The 22787-nt window shown below is 37.5% G+C and overlaps 1 protein-coding gene across 3 annotated transcripts in view; it reads left to right on the forward strand.

The window, feature by feature from the left end:
• CDK14 (cyclin dependent kinase 14) overlaps nt 1–22787 on the forward strand; it is a 248760-nt gene that overhangs the window by 117271 nt on the left and 108702 nt on the right. For all 3 annotated transcript variants that reach the window (XM_062494811.1, XM_062494819.1, XM_062494827.1), the window contains one exon: nt 15108–15202. In XM_062494811.1, coding sequence (XP_062350795.1) covers nt 15108–15202 — 95 coding nt within the window. The remainder of the gene's footprint in view (nt 1–15107; nt 15203–22787) is intronic.

A 22787-nucleotide genomic window follows, 5' to 3' on the forward strand; every position in this document is an offset into this window, starting at 1 on the left:
ACTAATCAGAGGAAAAAAGTAAATCAAAACTGCTTGCAAACTAAAAAGAAAAGCTTTATACACATTTTACATACACATTCACTTCCCTTTTCCCCTATTTCTCTGAAATCCAGGACATGCTTGCTCTTTTGTGTGCTGTGAGGGCTCAAAAAAGTGTTTCATAATGGCAAGTACCTTTTCATGCAGGCATTCACTGGATTGTGTGAAGGTTTTATTAAGAAAACAAGAAGACGTAAACCCCAACTATATAGCACATTATTCTCTCTGGACAAGATAAAAATTTGCTTTTGTTGTTTCATTTCTGGTTTTCTCAGTGCAGCAGCGCCTACATTGCCTCTGCTAGGAAACTGCCAGTTCCTGAAGGGGCATCTAACGCAAAGCAAAGCACAGCAGGTTGCAGGGCCATTGACATAAAGCTGTAAAAACTTTCCCACTTCTCCAGGTTACTTTATCTCTACGTATTTCTGGTTCTAAAAGATATTTTTCAATTTGCAGTTATGCGTTTCTCAGAAAGTCTCGGTTATAAAGCTGATGTGGTTGAAATACTGGCTTTGCATCAAGGTTTCTAACAGAATTAGCATTTGAATCACTTGAGGCCCTATTCACAAAAGCAGAGAACTATTTGCATAATCAAAAATGCTTTATTTTGCATGCCAGTGGAGAAGCTAAGGGTTGTAGCTGTGGCTCACAAACAAAATTCAAGTGATGGCATTGATGTGTGTCTGAATGCTGCTGTCTCTCAGTCTTGCTTGCACAAATTAGTACAAATCTGTATAAAAGCCAAAGAAAAGGTTTTGGGGCAATGTATAGTCTCCATTAAAAGTCTGATTAAGCAGGCTTTGTGTGAGTTATCAGTGTGAGGATTAGATGGATTTCCTAGTCTTCCAAGTGTGAATGAAGTTTAGGGCACTTGTGCTGCTGGCTTCTCACAAGACAATGGATGTCTTCCTAAAGATATGCTCAGTAAAAATTTATGAGCTTGGAAATGGCTTCTTGTGCTAAGGAGGTCAAACTAAATGACCTATAAAAGTATATATCTGTGGATAGTGTGTTCAAGACTTTACCACCTTTCTGTCAGATTTCTGTCAGCAGTCCAAGAGACTTACGAATTGCATTAGTAATAGTCCCATCTTGCCATCAGCCCGTGCATTCATGTTTTCCATCCATTTTTATGGCTGTGGACAAGAAGGTAGAATGTCACATCCAATTACATGTGAATAACTCCTGATCACAGTTCAAGAGCACAAAGTAACTTCCAACCTCTCTGAGGCAATAGGAAACCGTTGAACCTTAAAAACCCCCTTAAATATCTGGAGATTTTATCCCTATAATTGTTTTCTAAGCTGAATTTACAATGCGTTCTTACCATTGAATCAAGTTCTTTAGTGAAATTTGGATGGCAAAAGTTTTGGTTCTACAAAGAAATTTGGTTATAATTATTACAGTTTCAAATTATTTAACCTTAAAAAAAGAGTATGGTGTAATCTAGCCTTTTACTTGCTAACGTATATCAATTAGTTAAATATAAAATTTTTTGAGGAGTGATACAGATTAAATTAATTTATTTAAAAATATATTAATTAAAAGCTTGAGGTCCAAATAAAAAATATAGGAAAGCGAGATTTAAAGTAAATTGGAACTCTCTTCAATAACAGATATGCTCCTGAAAAGACAATCTGTATTTTTGAGCCTTCAATAGCATACAGTACAATGTTTTATTGTGGTGTGTGTGTTTGTTGTTTGTTAAATTCTAATTACACTATTGGAGTACAAGTGTGTCTCAGATGCATCTAGATCTGGAAACTAGACTAGAAATTCCATTAATCTCTGTTCCTAGAATTGTAGGTTTCAAAATACTCCAGAGTCTGAGTGCATCATTAATAAAAGTGTCTTCTTTTCTGTACATTGCTTTGGAGCAGTCAGCAAAAGGTGAGTTTAGTCTGGTTCATACATCCATGTTCTTTGCAGAGTTTGCTGTTTTTCTGGTTGAATGAAGCACGTACATTTAAAGTTGAGTTTCTCATTCATTTGTTTTAATTACAGAGGCCATTAACCTTGTAAAATCATTGACAGTTATAAATCTACGTCTTTGAGAATTATGTAAACAAGTTTATAAGTTCACTTCTCAAGTGAAATGAAAGCCAAGCTGTATACAAGGACAAGGTTTCATTAACAGCACTTGTTAAGGCCCAACAAAATGTTTGAAAAATACCTGCGGGTACACTCCTTAATGACAAAGATACTGCTGTGTTTCCTGTGATGTGTAGCACTCACATAAATAACATCAAAGATACCTTCAGGATAGGGATATGTAACTGTAGTTTCTTCTCAGGTAAATTGTTCTTAATATTTTAGATGTAGCTTATTGTGGTTAGAGAGCTTTGGGAGAGGAATCTGTTTTACTGCCTCAGACCAGGTTTGTTTATCTGTGGAGGTCTTGTCAGTTTATTTCAAATATTATCAGACTGTCATATATAACTTTCCAAACCAGCTGGGGGAGAGGCACTTTGATGGACCTCACGAAGTCTGTGATCTGTCGTCATTGGGATGCTGAGCCCTAATTAGAAAAAAAATTAGTAGGGTTCCTGTACCTGTTTAGTTGACTGATTTTTTTTTGATTTTTTTTTTTTTGGTGGTTTGGAAATATTTCTGTTCTGCTTTCGTAAGGCTGGTGCTATTTGAAATATTGAGCCATGTGGTGAATTTAGGCAGAATGTCTAGCCTTGTGAATGTTAGCACCTTTGCTGCCACTATTTTAATACCAATATCTGAACTGGAATGTGCACTTAGAGTTTTCAATGCAATCAATTCTTGATTTTTAGCCAAAGCTTTCTGGCATGTGTTGGAACAGGGATTTAGCATTCCTTATATTTCAGTTTCCCTTAGAGGTGTAGTTTACTGTTGCAGAATGTCTGATATAACATACACAATAACTATAGCCATGCTGAAGGAGGAAAAAGCTTCATTAGTGCCTGTGGGTACTTGCTTTTGTAATTGCTGTGACCTTTTCAGGTCAGAGTGTGTTTGTTTGGGAGAAAAACTTGGCCGATAAAAATCTGGTGGCTTTGATAGGTCATTCTTTGATTTACTTGTCATGAGGTGATGAGGCAGCAAATTGCTAGTAAAGAGCTCCAAGGACTTGCTTGAGCTGTGCTTTCCAGCATACTAAGGTGTTCTCACTCAAGTTGGAGGAACTAAAAATGTGTCTGCCCTTTTGCAGTATCTCAAAATATTGTTGCAGATGAGCTATCTTCAAAAGTTTCTTGGAAAAGGATTCTTTAGAGAAACAAACATTCCAAGGACTTTCAGAGGTTCAGAAATCACTTCAAAGCAATTATGGCCTTGCCATATTCCTGAACCTTGGTCTTACGCACGTGAAATTGCTGCTTACGCTGACTTCAGTGTGCTTGCACTGCCCTGAAGAGTCTTTTCTTTGTGTTGGGCAAGTTTGTTTGGGATCAGCTGGTGAGATGGTAGCGTTTCATCTTTGACCATGTGATAGTGCTGCATTTATAAGGAGATTATATCCAGTAGTTTTGTGGTGTTCAGGTCCCATACTAGCAACATAGTTGTACCCTGAGTGTACAGTGCAGTTTGTGCTTGGTCAAATCAAATTAACAGCTAAAGTTTAATGTTTCTCCTTGCTTGGTTTCTGCAAGTAAAACAGAGCTCATCAGGAGGAGTTTCTGCTATACTTATTGATCAGCCACTCAGTCTGTTAGTATTTTATTAGCTTTACCTTTCTAATTGAAAATGGAAGTTAAAAAGAAATACGGTCTAGGCATATTGTCTTGCTCCTTCTAAGTCCTGCTGCTTAAGGTGCCCTGCTTGTTTTCTGTTCCATTTGTCTGCAAGAACAAGAACCTTCATGCCTCATGTGTTTGGTTAGCAAGAAACTTTTTTGTTTAGATGTAGCAATTAGCAATAAGTATTTGAAGAGACAACTAAAGAATTCTCTGGATCTCTAGGCTCATGCACTATGTGGGATGATGAACCAAGACTTACGCTCTTGGATTTTGGCTTGTTAGCTTGTCCTGAGCCTATGAAAGTCCCTTTGTGAAACTGGCTTTTTAGGTAGCAATTTTCATTGCATAGGTGTAAACTTTCCACTTTGCATTTAGCTTTGGTTTTGGATTTTTTTCTTATATATATTGACAGAGTTATAAACTCTACATGCATTATCCATGCATATTTGTTCGCCTTTCCATCTTGCATTCCCTTTACTCTTCTTGCTTCCCTTTCTGACATGCTCTGGCAGCCTGGAGAAGACTGCCCTACTGAATGCTTGGCACTGTCCATACCTGGGCAGTGGTAGGGAAGAGAACTAGGAGAAATGGAGGTTAAGAATAGATGTTGGTCTGATGATTACACCAACTATCACAGTGAATTTGGAAGAATGCAAATTCAGGGACATTCAAAGCAGCACTGGGGTAGAAAGCAATAATAGGAAGATGGGAAGGGTTGATGATTTTGGCTGGCCTCAGTCAGGAGCCTATGGCACTGAGAATGGGGAATCTTACTGGACAGGGAGGGCGTTTCCCACCCTTTTTGTTATTAGCAGGTGTGAAGGGAGAGGAGCAGAAATGGAGCACAGGATTTGGAGATGCATTCAGCCAAAACCAGGTTTGTGATTGAGACATTGGGGAAACTTAGAATTGTTCTCCTGATGATACTGTCCTATCTATAACTGGTGTTGTATTCTGGATTTCTAGGCTTAGACTTCTGTTTCTGACAAATACCTAAATATTTAAGCATGCTCAGGGAAGATGGATTGTCTGGGAGATTTTAGCTGCTTAAGTGCAGCTTTAAAGTGCAGTTTTCCATTGACTGGATGTAAAATGAGAAATTGGACAGATTTTCAAAGAAACTAGAAAAAGCATTTCTTTGACCTGAAGTCTAACTTTTGAAGGCCACCTTTCAATGAATGAGTTCAGAGAACTGTTTGAAAAAAAAGGTCAGCAACATTAAAGAGCATATTTGTACTTTAGTTCTCTCTTGGAAAAGAGCTGACCTGTTTTGACTGGAAAAAAACAGACACAAATTGGAAAAGATGAGGATGTTTGTTTAAAGTCTGTTAAGGCAGTAGTGTCATTTTAGAGGAGCGGGTACTTTAAGAAGCACGGCTATCAATTTTCATACTGTCATTGTTAATTACTATGGTTCTATAAAAAGAATTTTATCTGGAAAAGCAAACAGTAAATTGCTGTAATTATAATTGATGAATGACACAACAGGATGGAAGAACTGAGTATATTTTCAAGGGGGCTGGATGTTTTATATCTGTATGTAGTAGACAGACAAGCTGTTGAGTTGTCCTTTAAAAAAAAATTCTTACCACCTGTGGTGTTAATGGGTTATGCTCAAAGATCCTTTTCATGTGTTTTCTCACATTTCTTATGAGTGCTTTAATTATGTCGTTGCTCAGAATGGCTTCCAGTATGATTTAGATGCATAGTTTGATTCATGTCATGTATCTGCACAGGTAATTTTGAATCTGTACCTGAAAAATTATGGGTATGTTTTTAGCAAAAGTAGGAGGATAGAAATCACTGCCTTACCTCAACTAGGTCTCCTCTGAGCATCACCTAACTTTTGCACCCTGTCACTGTCAGCTATGGCTGTCAACTCCGTGAAGCTGAGACATTCCTTCAGCTCATCTTTTCTGTTCTAGCACCTATCCTGCTCTCTATGAAGCCCAGCTGCTTTTTAAAGAAACATACAGGACTTGCTATCTTTTGCTTAAGTTTTTGTCCTTTGTAACACGTATTTTCCATGTCGAACCATGTCCCCAACCTTTCAATAAGCACATACTGCTCCAGAGAATGACATGATAATAACAGGTCTTCAGTGTAATTTAAATGTAAATTTGTAAAGTTTGCAGTCACATTGATTTGTATATAGTTACAGGGGTAATAAAATTCAGGGGTGAATAAAGCAAAAATCCTGGGTCTCCCAGTTTTTCTGTTTCTTCTCCACTGCTTGCACCTTGAATTCAAGTAATACTGTTGATGGGTACTGTGAGCTGCAAGAGTAAATGACAATTCAGTGATGGGATGAGAACAAGAGAATATCTAGAGACCACAGGGCAAAAGCAGAAGGAGGACAGTATATCTGCTCCTTGTGGATTGCTAGGGCCTTTACATGTTAAAAGAACACTTAGAGCGTTTTTTAAGATTATGTGCTTGCAAAGTGCATGTCCAGCAGAGCTGGCACCAAAGGGCTTTATTGGTTGTGGTAAAGCATGGATGGCCATTGCCAATATAATCTTTCAACTAATTTAGTCTGGAAAACAATTTAACCTTTTATGAAATTTTTGTTCTTTTCCTGTATACACTCCATGTTTTTCTCTTTTCAGTTACAGAACATTATGCCTTATTTTCACTGTGACCGATTTTGTTTACTAAAATAGTTGTAAAAATAATTATTTGCTAGCTTTATAATAAATCTGCCTTTCTTTAACATCTAAACCATTCCACAAGAGACACAGCAATGCTGTGAGCATTCCAGCTTTATTTTCCACTTATGGGCAAAGAGGCATGTTGAGCCTCACCCACCCAGAAGAAGAAAATTGACATGATCCTTTAAAGACTCCTGTCTCACTCCCTTTTTGAAAAATAGCAAGACATATGCCACAAGCTTTTTTTTTCTGCTGCCTGAAGTGTGTGCTGACAAATGAGTCTGCTTTTTGTGCATTTTTTTTTTCATGAAGGAAATGGCCCACTGAGAAATAGAGCAAAAGTAATTTTTTTCTAAAATAGCTTTTCTGTAGAATTCCTCATTTGTAAGTAGTGGCTCAAGTATGCTGGTAGGCAGCTGAGTTTCATGTCAATCCAATTTAATTATTTCCTGTGATGTCTTTCTGTCTTCTGTGTACAAAAAAATATTCATTGCAGGTACATAAGGTTAAGTGATTTCTTGTCATATTGATGCATTGGTAAAAGTGAGTAACAAAATGCTCACTGACTTCAGCAGAGCATGAGGTTCAGTGCTGGTACTTGGTTATTTACTCTCTTCTTTGGACAATGTAATACTAATATTGCGTGTATACTTTACAGTAGAGTCTCTTTATTATGGTTGTAAAGTCAATCATCCAGAAGTTGTCAGAATTAAGTTTACCTGTGAAAACTTAATTTGGTCTTTCTGCTTCTACTGTTCTTTCCTTAATTACACAACAGCACCACGTTTTCTCCTACTGTGTGTTCTCTGCCTGTGTCAGATGATGATCGATTAATTTAATTTAATGTTCTTGATGGGTGGCTCTAGCTATAGGCACCTACTGTGCATTACTAAAACACAGATGGTTTTGAAAATTTCTAGAAGACTTGTCACTCTCCTCTGACTACTCAAATGTTTGTTCATCTTGACAGCACCCCACTTGCCGAGAGTCCTTTTAAATGATGATTTTGAGATGACTTTCCAAGTATTTGCATAACGTTGGGTAATATCAGTGTACAGGGTTGCTTGGGGTAATAATTGTATGCACTCTGTGGTTCTGATAAGTGTCAATGAAGATCAGAAGTTGAAATGTTCAGAAAATGAGGAACATGATAATATTATCAGCTTGAGTGACTTAAAGTTATGCTTAGTCAGTGGTAGGTAAGGGTAAAAATCTGGCTGATTTTCTTCTGTCTTGGACCTGGTGAGTTTTCAGCTTCTCTGATGAATGGGCAAGATCCTTCCACTGCTTATTCCATCCGTGAAAAAAAAGTAAGGACCTGAGAGCAGTTAATGGGTACAAGCACACAAGCTGTCCATTGCAGGAGAAGTTAGGCTGTGAATTTGCAGGTTGTCAGAGTGTGAGATAAATACAAGATAGATGTGAAGCAGCTGTGAACTGAAACTCTGTCTTATCTCATGGTAGTGACATCAGGAATGTGTATCTGAGGCAGCCCCTGTTATTGTAGTCCATCTCTGTTTTGAGCACTTGGCCCGGAATTCTTTATTTTAATTAGGATTTTTGTTTAAGTCATGTTGCAATTGTTTTAAAAAGCAAGTGGAAATCTGTATTCCATTTTCTGGTGTTGCTTCTGCACTCCAATGTTTCATTACATTTGGTAGCTCTCATATGAGCACACCCTGCTTGAACTGAAATGTTAACTGGTATTTTGAAGGGTGCTTCTCTCTGTGGACTGAAATTGCAGGAGAATGAGGAAAACTGCCAGATACTTTCATTGATTCCTGCTGAAAGCAGTGGGAATCTTGGGTTCTTGTATGCACATCTGTGGAGAATATGTGCTAGAATATCTGCAGGCTCTTGTGTACTTCCCCCCAAATGGGAATGTTTCCCCACTCGGTGCTCTGCATCCTGTCCCTTTTCTGGCTCTTTCCACTTCCTGTGTTTTTCCACTTGTGAAAGATGTTCCTTTGTCCTTTGGCTTTTCTTTCTCCCCACCCAGCTGTCCTAGCTTCCACTGTGGACCACAGCCCCTCCTGCCATCTCCCCTTTTTGATATTCCTCCTTCCTTTCACACTGCTGATAGTCAGGCTGACCCAAACAGACAATTTCCAAAGCTTTAACTTGACCAGTTTCGAGTAGTTTCACAGAGATGGAAAAGTATGTATTTCTATTTTAAAGCCCTCTTTGTTCCAAGATTTTGAATCTCTTACTGCAAAACACTGGGTTGAGGTGTTTGGGTTTTCTCCAACCGGAAAGTTATTCCATAACTTTCCATAACTTCCATAACTTTCTGTAACTATTCCATAACTTCTGGGTTACAGAAGTTGTTACTATAGCCTGTTTTTGAGAGATTGGAGGAACTGTTTAGTAGCCCAAACTAATCCTAAGGTAGATGGATATTTATGTGAAGACAGTGCCTGAAATTCATAAGATAAGGCTAAAAACAGATTATAAATAGATTGTGTTATTAATCCTGGTCATGCTATGTGTGCATCAAAAAGCAATATAAATGTTCCTGCTTTCACGTGCTACCTGCATTATAGAGTTGTTTTCTGTAAACGCTGCATATTTTTGGCTTACACGGTTTCCTCCTCTTGAATACTGAAGTGGATAGGGATAGCAAAATATGACTGGTGGCTACAAGATAGGAGTAGAATATTGCAATTGCTTTCCAATAGAGTCTGGCTTTATTAGGATGATGTCTCACTATTTTTAACCTCCATCTGCACTTGTGTTGGAAGAGCACTGGGAACAATACACAATGCATACATTTACATCTAGAACGTAATGAAAGAGATACTCATTTCATATGGCAGCAGTCCTCTGTATAACCAGTGGGATAAAGTATTGTTGTGCTTTTCAGAGCTTATTTGATCAGTCCTTCCAGTGTTTTATTCCAGCTGAATAGGCAAAGAGATTTTAGCAGGTTTGTGACTTGCCTTTTGCTTAGGGAGCTACAGCTGTAACAAGAACCTTTGAAGGTGCCTATGTGTTGTTACGCACACCCTTCTTCTGTATTTCTTCTCTAACAGGATACTATACTTTCAAGAAGGAGCAGCAAGAAGAAATTTCACAAATAAAAGAAACATTTGGTTAAAAGTTCAAGTGTCTCATATAAGCCTGAATTGAAACTGAGGGTGTAAATGAAGCTAATTTGATCCATGTAGTCCCTTCAGCAAAGCAACCTACAGCTGAAGTAGTACCATGTCCTTTCTTGCAAGCATCTGAAGCACAGTTTGCTTCCTTAATGGCAGACTGTAATTTTTTTTGACTTAATGAAAACTAGAATAAGAACCATTTGTTAGATCTAGAAGAGACTTTTGTGAGGTTGGAATTAGCTATAAAGAAGGTAATTGAGCTAAGCTTATGTAGTAACCCATCTAAAGTTTTCTGTTCTGCTTTTTCTTTCTGTAGCTCACAAATTCTTTTGTAATTTATGAAACCTGCTCCTGGAAAGTTTTCCAAGCCAAAGAGTGACCTATATAAGTTTATTTTATTGTGTCCACTAAGATCAGAATGGAAGCTGACCAATTCTGTGTGTTTATAGGTTTCAGCTCTAAAATCAATTACTTGGGATTACAAATGTGCTATAAATAATGATCATTCTGCAGAATATATCTTGTGGTGAGAAGATGGGAAGTTTCTGGTCAGTGTGGTCTTACCTAGGATGCACAGTTTTCACTGAATTGAATTTTGTTACGTTAGAGTTCTAGGAAAGCAAAACTATTTGCTCACACTAAATAATTTCAGATGGGTGAACTGGAAAAATAGCAAAGTGTGGATTTGGGGACTGCTTTTCTGAGGAGGAAATTACTGCACATTTATTGCTGCAAAACCAACAGAGTACTGAATTCCTGTCTCTGTGGTAGAATTCTTAAGTAACGTTTTGCACACAGAAATCCCTGCTGTGTGGGAAGTGGATGAGAAGTATAAGGGACATTGTGCTCTCAGGCCAAATTTCAAAAATTGCTATGAAAGTTGTATAGATTGAAAATAAGTTGCTGGGAGAGAAGCAGAACTGTAGTTTGTTCAGGCAGTAAGACACACTTGAGTGTGTTTGTTCAGAAAACATGATTATAAGGAAAAAACCCCATGGATGTTTTCTCACTAAGGATACCTTTCCAGGGGAGCTCAGAGACTGATCCCAGCTGTGTATGCAAGGAAGTTGGCACTCTGTCAGACAGCACCGCTGTGTCTGCAGAGTGTGACAAGCTGCAGAATTTTGAAGATAAGTTGTTTGGCTCTGAAGCACAGCAGCTTACTTGCTTTCACAGATTTGTGTTACTGACTAGAATGTGTTCTTTGGCATCTCAGAAATCCAGCAGGGCAGGAAAGATGCACAGTTGCTTTAACAGCATTAGAGACATACAAACTTCCATGGTGTGCAGTCTTCAAATGTCTCCTGATGAGAGAAATCCTCCTGGAGTGGCAGAGAGAAAGGGCGAGCACTGCATGTGAGTAGCAGCATGAGCAATAGTTAGCACTGGTGCATGGTAATCCCAGAGGACACCCCAGCTACTGAGGAAAGCAAGTATTTTTATAATTACACATTTTAGAAAAATGTTGAAAATGTAGTAATATGAGAGAGTATAATCAGCAGTTGTACATCATGGTGCATATGAGCAGCATGAGGCTGAGTTCTGCTGCTGCTGAGAAAAATTTCCAGGTCACTGAAATATCAGCCAGTTCCAAAATCATGGGCTATTCTTCTGTCTAAAGCCACAGTGGAGATTTGTGATTTTTCACAAAGTGAGAATAAAATGACAGTCAGGAACTGAAGGACTGAATGGATGATCAAAGTACCATAATTAATGTTGGAGCTTAATGCACTCGCCGTGTCCAGAATTATTCTTTGCAGTGAAAAGTTCTTCTGTGTGACTTGGGAGTCGATAGTAACAGTTACTTATGTTGAATTTATCATACAGCTGTGATATATTACTTTATGAGATGTGGGAATAGCCTTTTTCAAAACACTCTCCAGCCGAGGTTGATCTAAAAGTCACAAGGCTTTGTTAATGGAGTGTCAGGCTTGAGCTGATGCTGTAAACCCCGCAGGGAGCAAAGCACTGATTTACTGATGCTACTCAGGTTTTGGGTAGGAGTTGGCTGCAGTCCATCTGGCTGCCTTGCTCATGGAATGAGTGTACTCTAGAATCCAGCTCTTCTGGGAGCAGCAAAAACTTCCTTGACCAGCACAAGTGATATGGCAGCTTGCCAGGAGCTCAAAATAGATGAGAGCATTCCCTTGTTGGGATCGAAGCCTGTGATGGTTATTCAAGCAAAAGCAATGTGTTTCCTTTAAGTATGCAAATATGGTTATTAGCCCTTGATGGAAAGTGTGGAGTGTTGATACATTTAGCGACTCAGATGGTGAGCTTGTGTAAAAGTCACAGAAATTATCATCTGGGATCTTAATTGTTGAAGTATGTCAACAATTCACCTTCCCTGGGTTTTACTGTTAGAATTTGCTGTGTGGGACTGTGCAAACACAGGTGACAGAACAAACACCTGGCCATTCAAACCCATATAATACTTTGTCCAAAGTGTTTTAAAAAGGAATTTTAACATTCTTTGATGCTGTTCCTCCTCAGAACTCTTCGGAGAAATTAATTAAAAGTGGTGCCATCTGATTATCTTATATTTCATACCAAGGGTAAAAAAAGAGTGCCAGTACTTTTGAAGCAGCATTGTATAATTACGTTATTAAAAATACATGTTAGGAATGCAGTGAGTACTAGTACATTGGTCCCACTTTTATGAGTTGTTGTAATGCTTTTTCAACAACATTTTAGTCTTTTTATCCTAAAAGTAAACAACTCTGTGTGAAATCTGTGGGTAATAATCACTGGATGGAGATGGCCTTCTCTGACAGAATTATTTTGTTCTAGAAGTAGCACCAGGCACAGCAGCACCTGACTTCTCACTGAGCTCCAGTAGCAGCTGCGCTGGCAGCTTCAAAGGTAAAGTCAGCCTTGTCTCAAGTTGATGCTGACAGATTCTCTGGACTCTTTTATTCTTTTGAATGTGAATTTCTGGGTTTTGTCTTTGAATTAGTGGAGTTCATCCAAAGTTCTATCCCCTTTGAGTAAAAACTTGCCCAAAAGAGGTGGTGTATAAGTCATTTGTTCTGAAAAGCTGTTTTTTTTCTGGGAAAAAACTCCGTATTATGGTTCATATTTAATTTTGTTTTTAAAGTACTGTATGGAAGAAGAAACAGCTTTCCTATTTCAGACAACATTTTTTTCGTTTTAATTTCCTCTCCTCCCCCTCCCCTTTTTTTTTTTTAAGAAGCAAAAGAATGTTTTCACAATACAGGAAATCTTAATGGTAAGTCCTGATAGAAGAGCATGTGGGATAATTCTCTTACTTCACCAGTTATGTTTGTTTTTTCACAATATAAATTGATAGTGTAATTGCTTATTTCTGCAGTGTAAAATTAGTGCAATTAAGATGATTTTGCTCTCTGTGCTATATTACCTACTGTATTTCACTTGGACTGATGGAGAAGACAGAAATTTCACCCTGCAGGTGATATTTTTTAGTTCTTGTAATATATGGCAGATGCTGATTACTGAGGCTGTAAAAGGGGAGAATTGGATATTAGAGAAGATAAATAAGAGTGGGGGAGGAGACTGAAGGGGAAAGACAGTATTTGCAAAGATCTGGAGGTAAGCTGCTTTCAGTGTACTGTTTAAGCTTTAATGACCCATATAGAGATTCTAGCAACAAAGTAATGGCCAACTAGAGGAATTAAGGGGCCTCAGGCAATGATCTGAACAGCAAAAGCTGACAGAGCTCATAAATACTATTACAATTCGACACAGGCTCTGCTAGAAGGAAGTTATTTTGCTCTCAGTATGCGAATGTATGGTCATTCAGTAAGGTTTGGGGAAAGAGCTGATAAAAACCTTCAGGTGAACTCTTCTTAGGGTTTCCCCAGGTTAAAAGTTCTTGCTTCTGTTAGAAGCTACCTTTCAAAACAGTTGTTCTTTATCTTTTGTTTGTATCCATACCTTTTTCCAGTAGCAATTTCTCATTGTCTTTAAAAAATCCCCAACATATCTAAATCTCTCTGGGTTTTAGTTCCAAGAAATTGTCCTAGTTCCAAGATGAGGATCCCATGAAAATTGCTCATGGCTCTCCCTTTCTGAAAAAAGGCCTCTATTTAATTTGTGGAATATGAACAGTTTCTAGACATGCACTGATCAAATGTTTAAAATTCTTATTTGTAATTATAGTAGCTGTTTTTCAGTTCAGTGGCAAACAAATCAGAGCACAGAGAAGACTCCTCTGTGGTGGCTCTCTAAATAGCGTGAGCTGTGGGTGCAGACCAAAGCAAGGTCTTTCAAATTTTTTCTTTTCACCTCTTCAGCCAGGTTGTAGGGTTGCCTCATTATTGGTCCCAGAGCTTCCTTGCAGATTTGCAGTCCTGTCTTCAGGATGTCAGTGGTGATACTCACTTTGAAGCAGCTTTATGGTATTTTCAACTTTGCTATCTGCCTTCTGCCTAGGATGAACTCCAGTTTGATGCTAAGGATGCTTGTGGAGAAACACTGATGCAGCCAGATGCCATGTTGCTTTTGTTTTGCTTCCTAGAGTGATTAACTTGTCAGATTGATTTCCTAAAGACCAATATGAGAGATGATGTGTACTTATCTTAATTCAAAGCCAGATGATCAGCCTGGAGTTACCTCAGCCTGATGGAAAACCCTGAATAGGACAGCAAGGGGTAACAGTGCTGTGGAGGCTCTGTAGTTTCCTTTCTGTAAAGGATTGAGACACACATTCGGTCTTTCTTTTTCTTTTCTTTGACACAAGTAGAAGAGTGACAGAAGAAAGTTTTGCATTATTCAGTTTAGAAATATGCCACTCATTTGCATGTCTTTGTATCTATTGTTTACTTGCTAGAGTGACTGATAGTCCTGCTCAGATGTATGCATGAGATGACAAGGCATAAACGACAGAATGACATTGGTAACACCACATGGCTTGTCAGCATATATTGCTAAAATATGCCATGTCTTGTGGAACATTAAATATGTAATATGGAATGAACATTAAATATGTATTAGGTTGTAAAAGAAAATTAGAGAAGGAGATTACCTGGAAGTTCACTGCATAAGTCTTTGTCTTTTCTGAAGACATGAGCTATTACCATTTAAAAATATAGTGAGAAAATACCATGTATTTATTCTTATGGGCAAATACAAATGATTCATTGAATCTCTGTTATATTTCAGAGAAAGGAGAATTATTGCTTAAAACCTTTTCTTTAGGGTAGATGCTGCACTTAATTTAGACAGCAACTCTGTTGTATTGGATAGGAAAGATTATGTTTTGAAAAGACATTCTTGACTTTTGTCTGAGACAAAAAAAATACCTTTGAGTGTAGGAGTGCTCTTGATGTCTGGTTGCTCAGACATGAGTGATTCACTTAGAGGAGGCTGTGCAAAGACAGCATCTCTTGCTCCAGCTCATTTTGGCCTCAGAGTGAGACTGAGTTTGTCCAGGAAGGTGGAGAAAATAGCATTGAATGGGAAGGTGTGATCTTCAAAAACTGGATGTGTGGAACTCATGAACATAGAAGATACTAATGTCCAACTATTGGTTGCCAGGTTATGAAACTCATTTAAGTCACTATAAAAAGAGAGGAAATCAATATAAAATATCTGGATACTCTTAAAGATAACATGTATGTTTTGCTTTTCAGCTTCTCTTTTGAAAGGATTGAAACATGCAAACATTGTGCTGCTTCATGACATCATTCACACCAAGGAGACCTTGACACTTGTGTTTGAATATGTGGTGAGTAAAGTGACTGTATGTTCTAGATATGGTCCAGAGTGTATTGAATTTTATGGAAATGCTCTCTTTCCTACCAGTGATCTGTGAATGAGGCCAAAATAAACCTTTACTTAATTCAGAAGAGTGATGGCTCTAAGAGATTTTGCTTTGTAGTGGAGTAGGCTAGAAGTGGAAAGCTGGGCTAAGCCAGATTCAGAGATGGAGAAGTGGCTGATGGGGCTCTTGAAAGACCTTATGCTGTTGAATTGACTTTTCAAACTTACTCTGCTTACTAGTTATAGTTTGTTTAATGGAGCTTTTTCTTTATTGATGTGATCAGGTAACTTTAAATAGGTGAGAATAATGTAGAGAAGACCAGGACTGAAATGCTTGACAGGTAGCTCCTTGGTGAAAAGCATGCATCAAGTTAAAATTCCTTTTTTTTTTTTGTGATTGGCTTGTGCAAAGTGTATTTTTATAAGTAATGTCAGTAAAAAAATGTCTGGTGCATGCAATTTAGAATTTGGGATTTTTTTCTATTTTGCCGTGACTAATGCTTTACCTATTAATTAAAACTTCAATTTACATATTAGGCAGTGTGAGGATCTAATTGTGTTGAGAGTATTACTTTCTGAAGTACTGGCCTTGGCCTCCTAATTAATCTTTTTAGTTTTTCTAAGACAAACATATGGCATTTATGTAGGACTACTTTAGCATTTAGCTGTGGAATTATGCAATGTCCTATTATAATTAACCTCCCAGTTTTCACAGATGGGTCCAAGAACATGTAATTTAAAAGAAACAAATTAGTTTAGAGACCATTAGATTTTCAATATAATATCAGTTATTGTACTGTAGTCTGTAAGACACTGTGTTTATGAAGTGGAGTGACTGCTAGCATTACTCTAAATACATCTCTGCTTAAGAAAGACGGAATTGTTTTGTGTGTTTCTTGAGGGCAGGCCTTAATTTTTACAGGAAAATGCACACAGCATCACAGAACCTTGTCTGGAGAAGCTGTTAACCTTGTGTATTTACCTAAACGTGCTGTGCTGTGAGGGTGTGGGTATTCAGCTGCAGCAGCCTGCAGAACATTTGATACAGTACATATTTTTTACCTCAGGTATTGAAACAGTAATAAAAATTTGATTCCTTTTCTTAAAATCAGCAATTCTCATACTCCTGACTTAACACACTGAATTAACATAGGAAAAACCTTTATGTAATGGTCAGTGTACACTTATTTGCATATCTTTGCATGAATACATTTTGCCGTCCCATTTATCAGCATTAGATCAATTGTATTTAGCTGTATTCTTTGGAACTGTTTGAGAAATTAGATGTATAGAATATGTTTCTCCCTAAAATAGATGGGTTTGCCTATTGCACCGATTTCAAATTGCTGGATTCTACGTTTTGCTTATTACACTGAAGCAAGTTTCTGTGTTTTATATCCAGTAAGGTTGTTTAGACAGGCTGTTTAAGATAGGTTTAGACTCTGACTCCCAGCCATGTACAGACACAGATCAAGCTTCATGCAATGGCACATTCTTCTGGACTCTCTTAGCTGTGTTTCAACAAGGGACCAACCCTGCTGGTGGTTGCACCTTTTGGTTTCCCATGGTGTTTGGTAGCTATTGAGACTGAGAATATTCATTTAGTAATGGTTTCTAGCACCAGGTAATACTTTAGTGTTTAGGCTAGTAGCCAGTCTCTTAAGGTGATCCTGGGGAAGAAGGGAGGAATACTTTATTCTCTCCCAACAGCCTAAAGACTGTATGATAATGACATTGTAACATGCTCCTGTGCCTTGACATGACAGAATTTCATAACAAAAGTCTGTTTTCATTGTTCACTTATATAAAGTCTGATCAAATAGTGAATGCTTTCTAATAGTGCTTGAGAATGCCCACATAACCTGAATTGAATTCTTGGGGTGTGCGTGATACAAGTTTTATTGCATGATTGCAAGGATCCCATTTGTTCCTTTGCTTATAAAGCTTCCATTCAGTCCATAATGTGAATGTGCAGAGGTAAAAATTATAGTTGCCCATTTAAATGCACAAATTTTGGTTGGTTGAGTATGCAGTCTAGCTGTGTAATTGGTGTTACTGAGCTCTGTATCTGTAATGTCTGGTTTGTTGTTATTTTAACACCTGTATGGGGTTTAGCTCAATCATACGAGTAATTTGCTCCGAAAGAAGTCAAAGTATTCATGTGATTAAAATTACATAGTTGTATACATTTTAGAATGACTGAATCCTAACCTAAAATGGATTGAATTTGATTTATTTCATAAAGGGATATAATGGAACTGATACACTATTGCCATTGATCACTATTGACCTTTTCAAACATAATAAAAGATGTCTGAGCGAGTTATCTTGACTAAATTAGGAATGAACCGTTAGTGATCCAAGAGTTCTCAGAAAATGGAAACTTTGGGTTGCTGGGTTGGTGATGATTCCATTGGGAAAATAGTACTGGTGAAATGTCTGAGGTTATCAGAGGTGTTTGGTTTCAGCATTGACCTGAAAGAGTAGAATGAAATTTAATTTCATGTAGCACCTTTCATTGCAAAATGCATTGTGGTAATAAGTTAAATGCTGAAAGCAGGATAGCCTCTGAAAGGGAACATGGCAGTCATTAAATCCTCTGGGTCTCTCAAATTGGCTTTTTAAAAAAATACGTATGTCTGTCAGATGAAAACATGACAGAGTTTTTTAACTTTAATCTTGGATGTCTGCAAAGCCAAGAAAAGTCGATCTTTAAAATTTCTGTCTGACAGTTGAAGATCAAGATAAATTTATTCTCCATATAAACATTTTGGTGGTGAATGTGGACCTGTACATTTATGTGAGAGAAGAGAAAGGGAGCTTACTCCTTTTGAATGAAAGAACTTAGTCAAGAGTAGTTTAGACTACAGTACCTTGTTACTAAGGCACATGTTAACTCTTACATCAGCATATTGCAAGGCATGCTTAGAGCTCAGTTTTATCACTGGCTGACTGAGAGGCATTATTACCTGGGGAGTTTTGCGAATGAGCTGCTTGGAATTTCCTCTACAAAACCTGAATGGCTGCTAGTCTTTCATGTATAAATGGTAAAGAAATTTATTTCTATATAGTTAACTGGGATGTGCTAAGCAAGACCTGAAAATGAAATTTTGACACATTTTGCATCTGCTGTCTGAGACTGCAGTGGCTTCCCAAAGTCAAAGGTCAGTAACAGCTTTCATTTCAGTGGAGGCATGTTACTGTTCACATAGGTTTTGTTCCCTTCCTCACCAGGCTCTGTTTAGGTGATCGTATGGGGATGGTGGCTTTAGTGCCAGTGTCACTGATAGGGCCAGCTTTGCCCGAGGAGGTGGTGAATTTTACAGGTGAGATCTCAGTCATACTGAGAGATCTCTGAAGATGGGTTCACATCTGTTTGCTCTAAAATGATCATTAGCTGCTACCGTTTGCTGCTTCGCTTGTTCATTTAGAAAGAAGATGACTGAATTTAGAAACATTTAATTGCTGAAAGGCAATCCTAAGCAAAATGTATTTGCTACAGGCTTGGTAGAATGATAATGAGGTTTTTAGTATGATGCATAATTATGTAAGTATATTATTATCAATAAATGAACCAGCAGCTCATCCTATTCCTGGCATGTAAAAGTGAGCTTGTATAGCAATGCTTTACATCATGTTTTCAATATTTATGAACTAGATTTGCAACAAGAACAGATACTTATAATTGGAAGGATGAGTAATGAGCAATATTATGTCTGCCTCAACAGTGAAAGAGCTCCAGAGTAATCTAATAATGTAATTTAAACCCAAGCATTTTCAATTTCCTTGCCTTTTTAATATTTGTGTATGTTTTTACTTCTAAAAATTACTTTCCATTAAAGAATGTTTAATTTTCATTGCTTCATTACAGTAGCTAAAATAAGTTGTTATACAATGAGTTTGCTTAATAAAGTTCATTAGTTACATTTCCCTCCTATTTCCTGTAAGAAAAAAATAGGTGTGAATTTCTGATTTTGAAGCTTATTGGAAATTGGCATATATACTCTTTATCAGAATTAAGATTTACACAGCTGAGATTTTGAATTTGTCTTGCGACAAATAATACATAATACATACAAAGTGTTGTGTAAGAAAATGAGCAAAGTTAATCACCTGCAAGGATCAAAAATGCTTCCATTGAAAAATCCCAATTTCTTATAACTTTTGATAATTTGGATTGAACACACTTAACTGTTTTTTCTGTTTTTATTTTGTTATGGAGTGAGTGTTGAAACTGAAGATATGATGGCATTGATTGTTTGCAAAAACAAACCAAAAAAGCCACATTGTTTTAGTGAGTGAGAGAGCAGGGAAAATCAGTAGTGTCCCAGAGCTGCTTTTGAGCTCTTATCACTAGGATCCTTCAGTGATATATAATACCTAGGGAGAAACCAGGCACAAGAAGGAAAGAGGAGTCTTCTAATCCTTGACTTAAACTGAAACTTATTTGGAGCCTGAATTACGTTGTTGTGGTGTGAAAGTGAAGTGATGGGTGGTTTTCTTCCCGTTTGAAATCGAGGTGCCTGTCCAGCTATGAAAGCTAGTGAAGCTCTTCACAAGCCAGGTGCCTCCAGTCGCCCTTGCTTACTGTGGAGGTGCTTGTCCCCCCTGGCAAGGAGCAGTCACGGAGGGCTCCCAGCACGGGAGCAGTTGAATTTAGTGGTTTCTGTTTACCTTGATCAGAGAAGGAGCTTTTCTCCTGTAGTTTAATCCTGCCTCATTCCCCAGGCTTGCCTGAAGTTGCCTTGCTTAAATTGCAGTCAAAAAGGTGACAGAACAAGGCTGAGAGCAAACAGAGAGAAAGGAAATCCTGTATTATTGAGAAGAGGTACTAAGGGAATACTGCTCTTGGGAAAGCCTTGTTTTTCAAGTTTTAATGAGCAGATCAGAGACAGGTGCTGCTGATGTCCAAGTACAGGCTGGAAACGCAAACAAAATAGGCTTCGGGAGGGAGGGATTGCAGTGGGATTTCAAAAGGAAATTGTTTAGTGCTTTGCTGAGAGGTAAAGTTTCTGCCAGACATGGGAATTGGTGGGAAAGAAGGAAAGAAAAATTATATTTAAATAAAAATACTCCTGCTAGGCTAAGAGGTTTACACATGTCGAGCAAGGGCAGATGTTGCAATATTCTTGAGCACTTGGTGTAACTCTTGGGGATGGTGCTCTGCAGGGCCAGGAGTTGGACTTGATCATCCTTGATGATCCTTGGACTTGATGATCCTTGTAATGTGTGATGAACTGTGAAAACTCAGTGACTTCCAACTCAGCATGTTCTGTGATTATGTGATCCTGTCTTTGCAGGATTTCCAGATGTGTGGACTTCATATGGAGGGCACATGCTGATGAATACATGTATAAATAAAATTAATCAAGATTTACAATCCAACAGGCTTGAAGGCTGTGTGCATCTGAATGACCGATTTTTGTACAATTTATTAGTGGTTGGTAAATATTGATTGAATTTGCGGTGTGCTGTGCACCATTTAATAATTAGCATCTATTATTTATTCTTCTTTTTATTAAGTATTAACACTTGAATTCAATGTAAGTATTAAAAAACAAAACAATCTATACACACAACAGAATCAAAGCATAAGAAACATCCATAGTTGAGCTGATGGATGGAATACTGGAAGTCCCATGAGATATTTTACTTTCTGACAGATCACAAAGAGTTTTTCCCAAAATTACAGATAAAAATTCAAGCGTCATTGCAGTCTATCAAAAACACATACATGTAGTAAGATGCATGTGCATAGTAGACATGCCAGTGATGATACTCAACTTAATACAGGTAAGGCCACCATCCTAAAGGGTAAATTTGTACACACAAGAACATGAATCAGCTGGAGACCTGAGGGGAAAAAAGACAAGGGTGAGTAAACATCGAGAATAAAGCCTTCCAAGGAAAAGTCAAAGTAAGTAGGGCTCTTAAGAGTTGGGGATAAAAAAAGGATGAGACATTTACAACCTTTAAATATATAATAGAGAAAGTCAGTGACCTATTTCTATGCGAATGGTAAAGAGGATAAAAAAGAAAATCTGAAATTGCAGTAAGGAAGAGAAAGATAAAATTCAAGGAATGTCCCTTTCATGTTAACAATAATAAAGCACTTCAGCTACTATGGGGTGATGTTTTGTCTAATACTGTCAGTTTTTAAAGAACAATTTAGGCAAATAATCAACAGAATTCTGTCACTGATAGTACATATAGGTAAGATTATTTTTTTCTTTTTGAAGTCCTCTTTATATGTATCTTTCTGCATCATAATTTTCATCAGCAAAATATGGACACTTTTAGTCTTTCAGTGAAGTTAATATGATATTGCTTTCCTGTGTCAGGAACTGAAGAAAAAATATATCAGTTTATTTTACTACTTTAAACAAAATTTAAAAAAAGAAATTCTTCTAGTTGTGTGCTTTTTGTTTGTTAGTGTGTGTTGCTTTTTTGGTTGGTTTTTTTTTTTTTTTGGTAGCCAATTATTTCTATGTAGATTTATGCACAGCTCTATCACCAGTAGTTCTGGTGGCATCCCACAAATTCCTTGTCTTTTTATTTCTGTCATAAATAGGCATTGCCTAGTTCCCTCTGAGGTGAAACCTGCCAGTATCTCAACTTGCGCTAGAGACTGTCCAGTCTAATTAAACTTTTTTTCTCAGGGTGTCTTTAACAATATGGGTTATAACTCTTAGTTCCTCTTAAAATGTGAAGCTGTGATTTATTCAGTGAGGACTGAAAAAGGCAAACAAACAAACCACCAGTCCAGAAATTACAGTTTGGAGAGTGATTATTAATGTAATTCTAAATCTTAAAAATAGATTTTCCCTTCTTGATCAAAGTATGTAGCTTTGTACTAATTTAGTCATATTGATAAAAATACGTCTATGGAGTCTTAAAAACCAGTAACTTGGGGTGAGCAGTTCTGGGAAAATGAAGTAGTAAAAATACTGAAGTCAGAATGAATAAATCAATAATTGCAGATATTTTTATGTTTATAGTTTTATGATGTGAAAGATATTTAAGAAATTGCAAATAGGAGGAAGCAAGAACCAAGCTTGAGTAATAAACAGCCAGCTCTTGAAAATTAAAAAGCCCAATTAATTGTTCCAGTTTTACTACTTTGAATAAAGAGGATGTCAAAAAAGAGGATCCTTTCTGTTTTGTGTGCCTGGCAGTCTGAACTAAGTTTTTCCCTATAAAATTTTTATTACTCTCGCAATTGTGCATGAACAGTTAGGATTAGGATACATGACAGGAAAAAATCACTCAGCCATTATGAAGAGAGGTCTATGTAGGATGTGGAAGTTTTTAAAGGAAGGCTTTGCACTGGTCCTTTCCTACCCTGAAGATGGTGACTGTTTTGTTGCCCAGCACACAGCACCATAGGAAGGGCTCTTACCAGCTGAGCTTTTGTATACAACTGAATTACCATGGTCAGTACCATGCCAATATTAATGTGGATATTTGACTAGTGTGGCTGTATGTGGATTGTCAACCTCCCTGCCATGTATGTGTTCTGCTTACATGGTCCTGGAGCAAAGACTCTCACC

The sequence above is a fragment of the Cinclus cinclus genome, chromosome 1 (genome assembly GCF_963662255.1).
Source record: "Cinclus cinclus chromosome 1, bCinCin1.1, whole genome shotgun sequence".
Classification (NCBI taxonomy): Eukaryota; Metazoa; Chordata; class Aves; order Passeriformes; family Cinclidae; genus Cinclus; species Cinclus cinclus.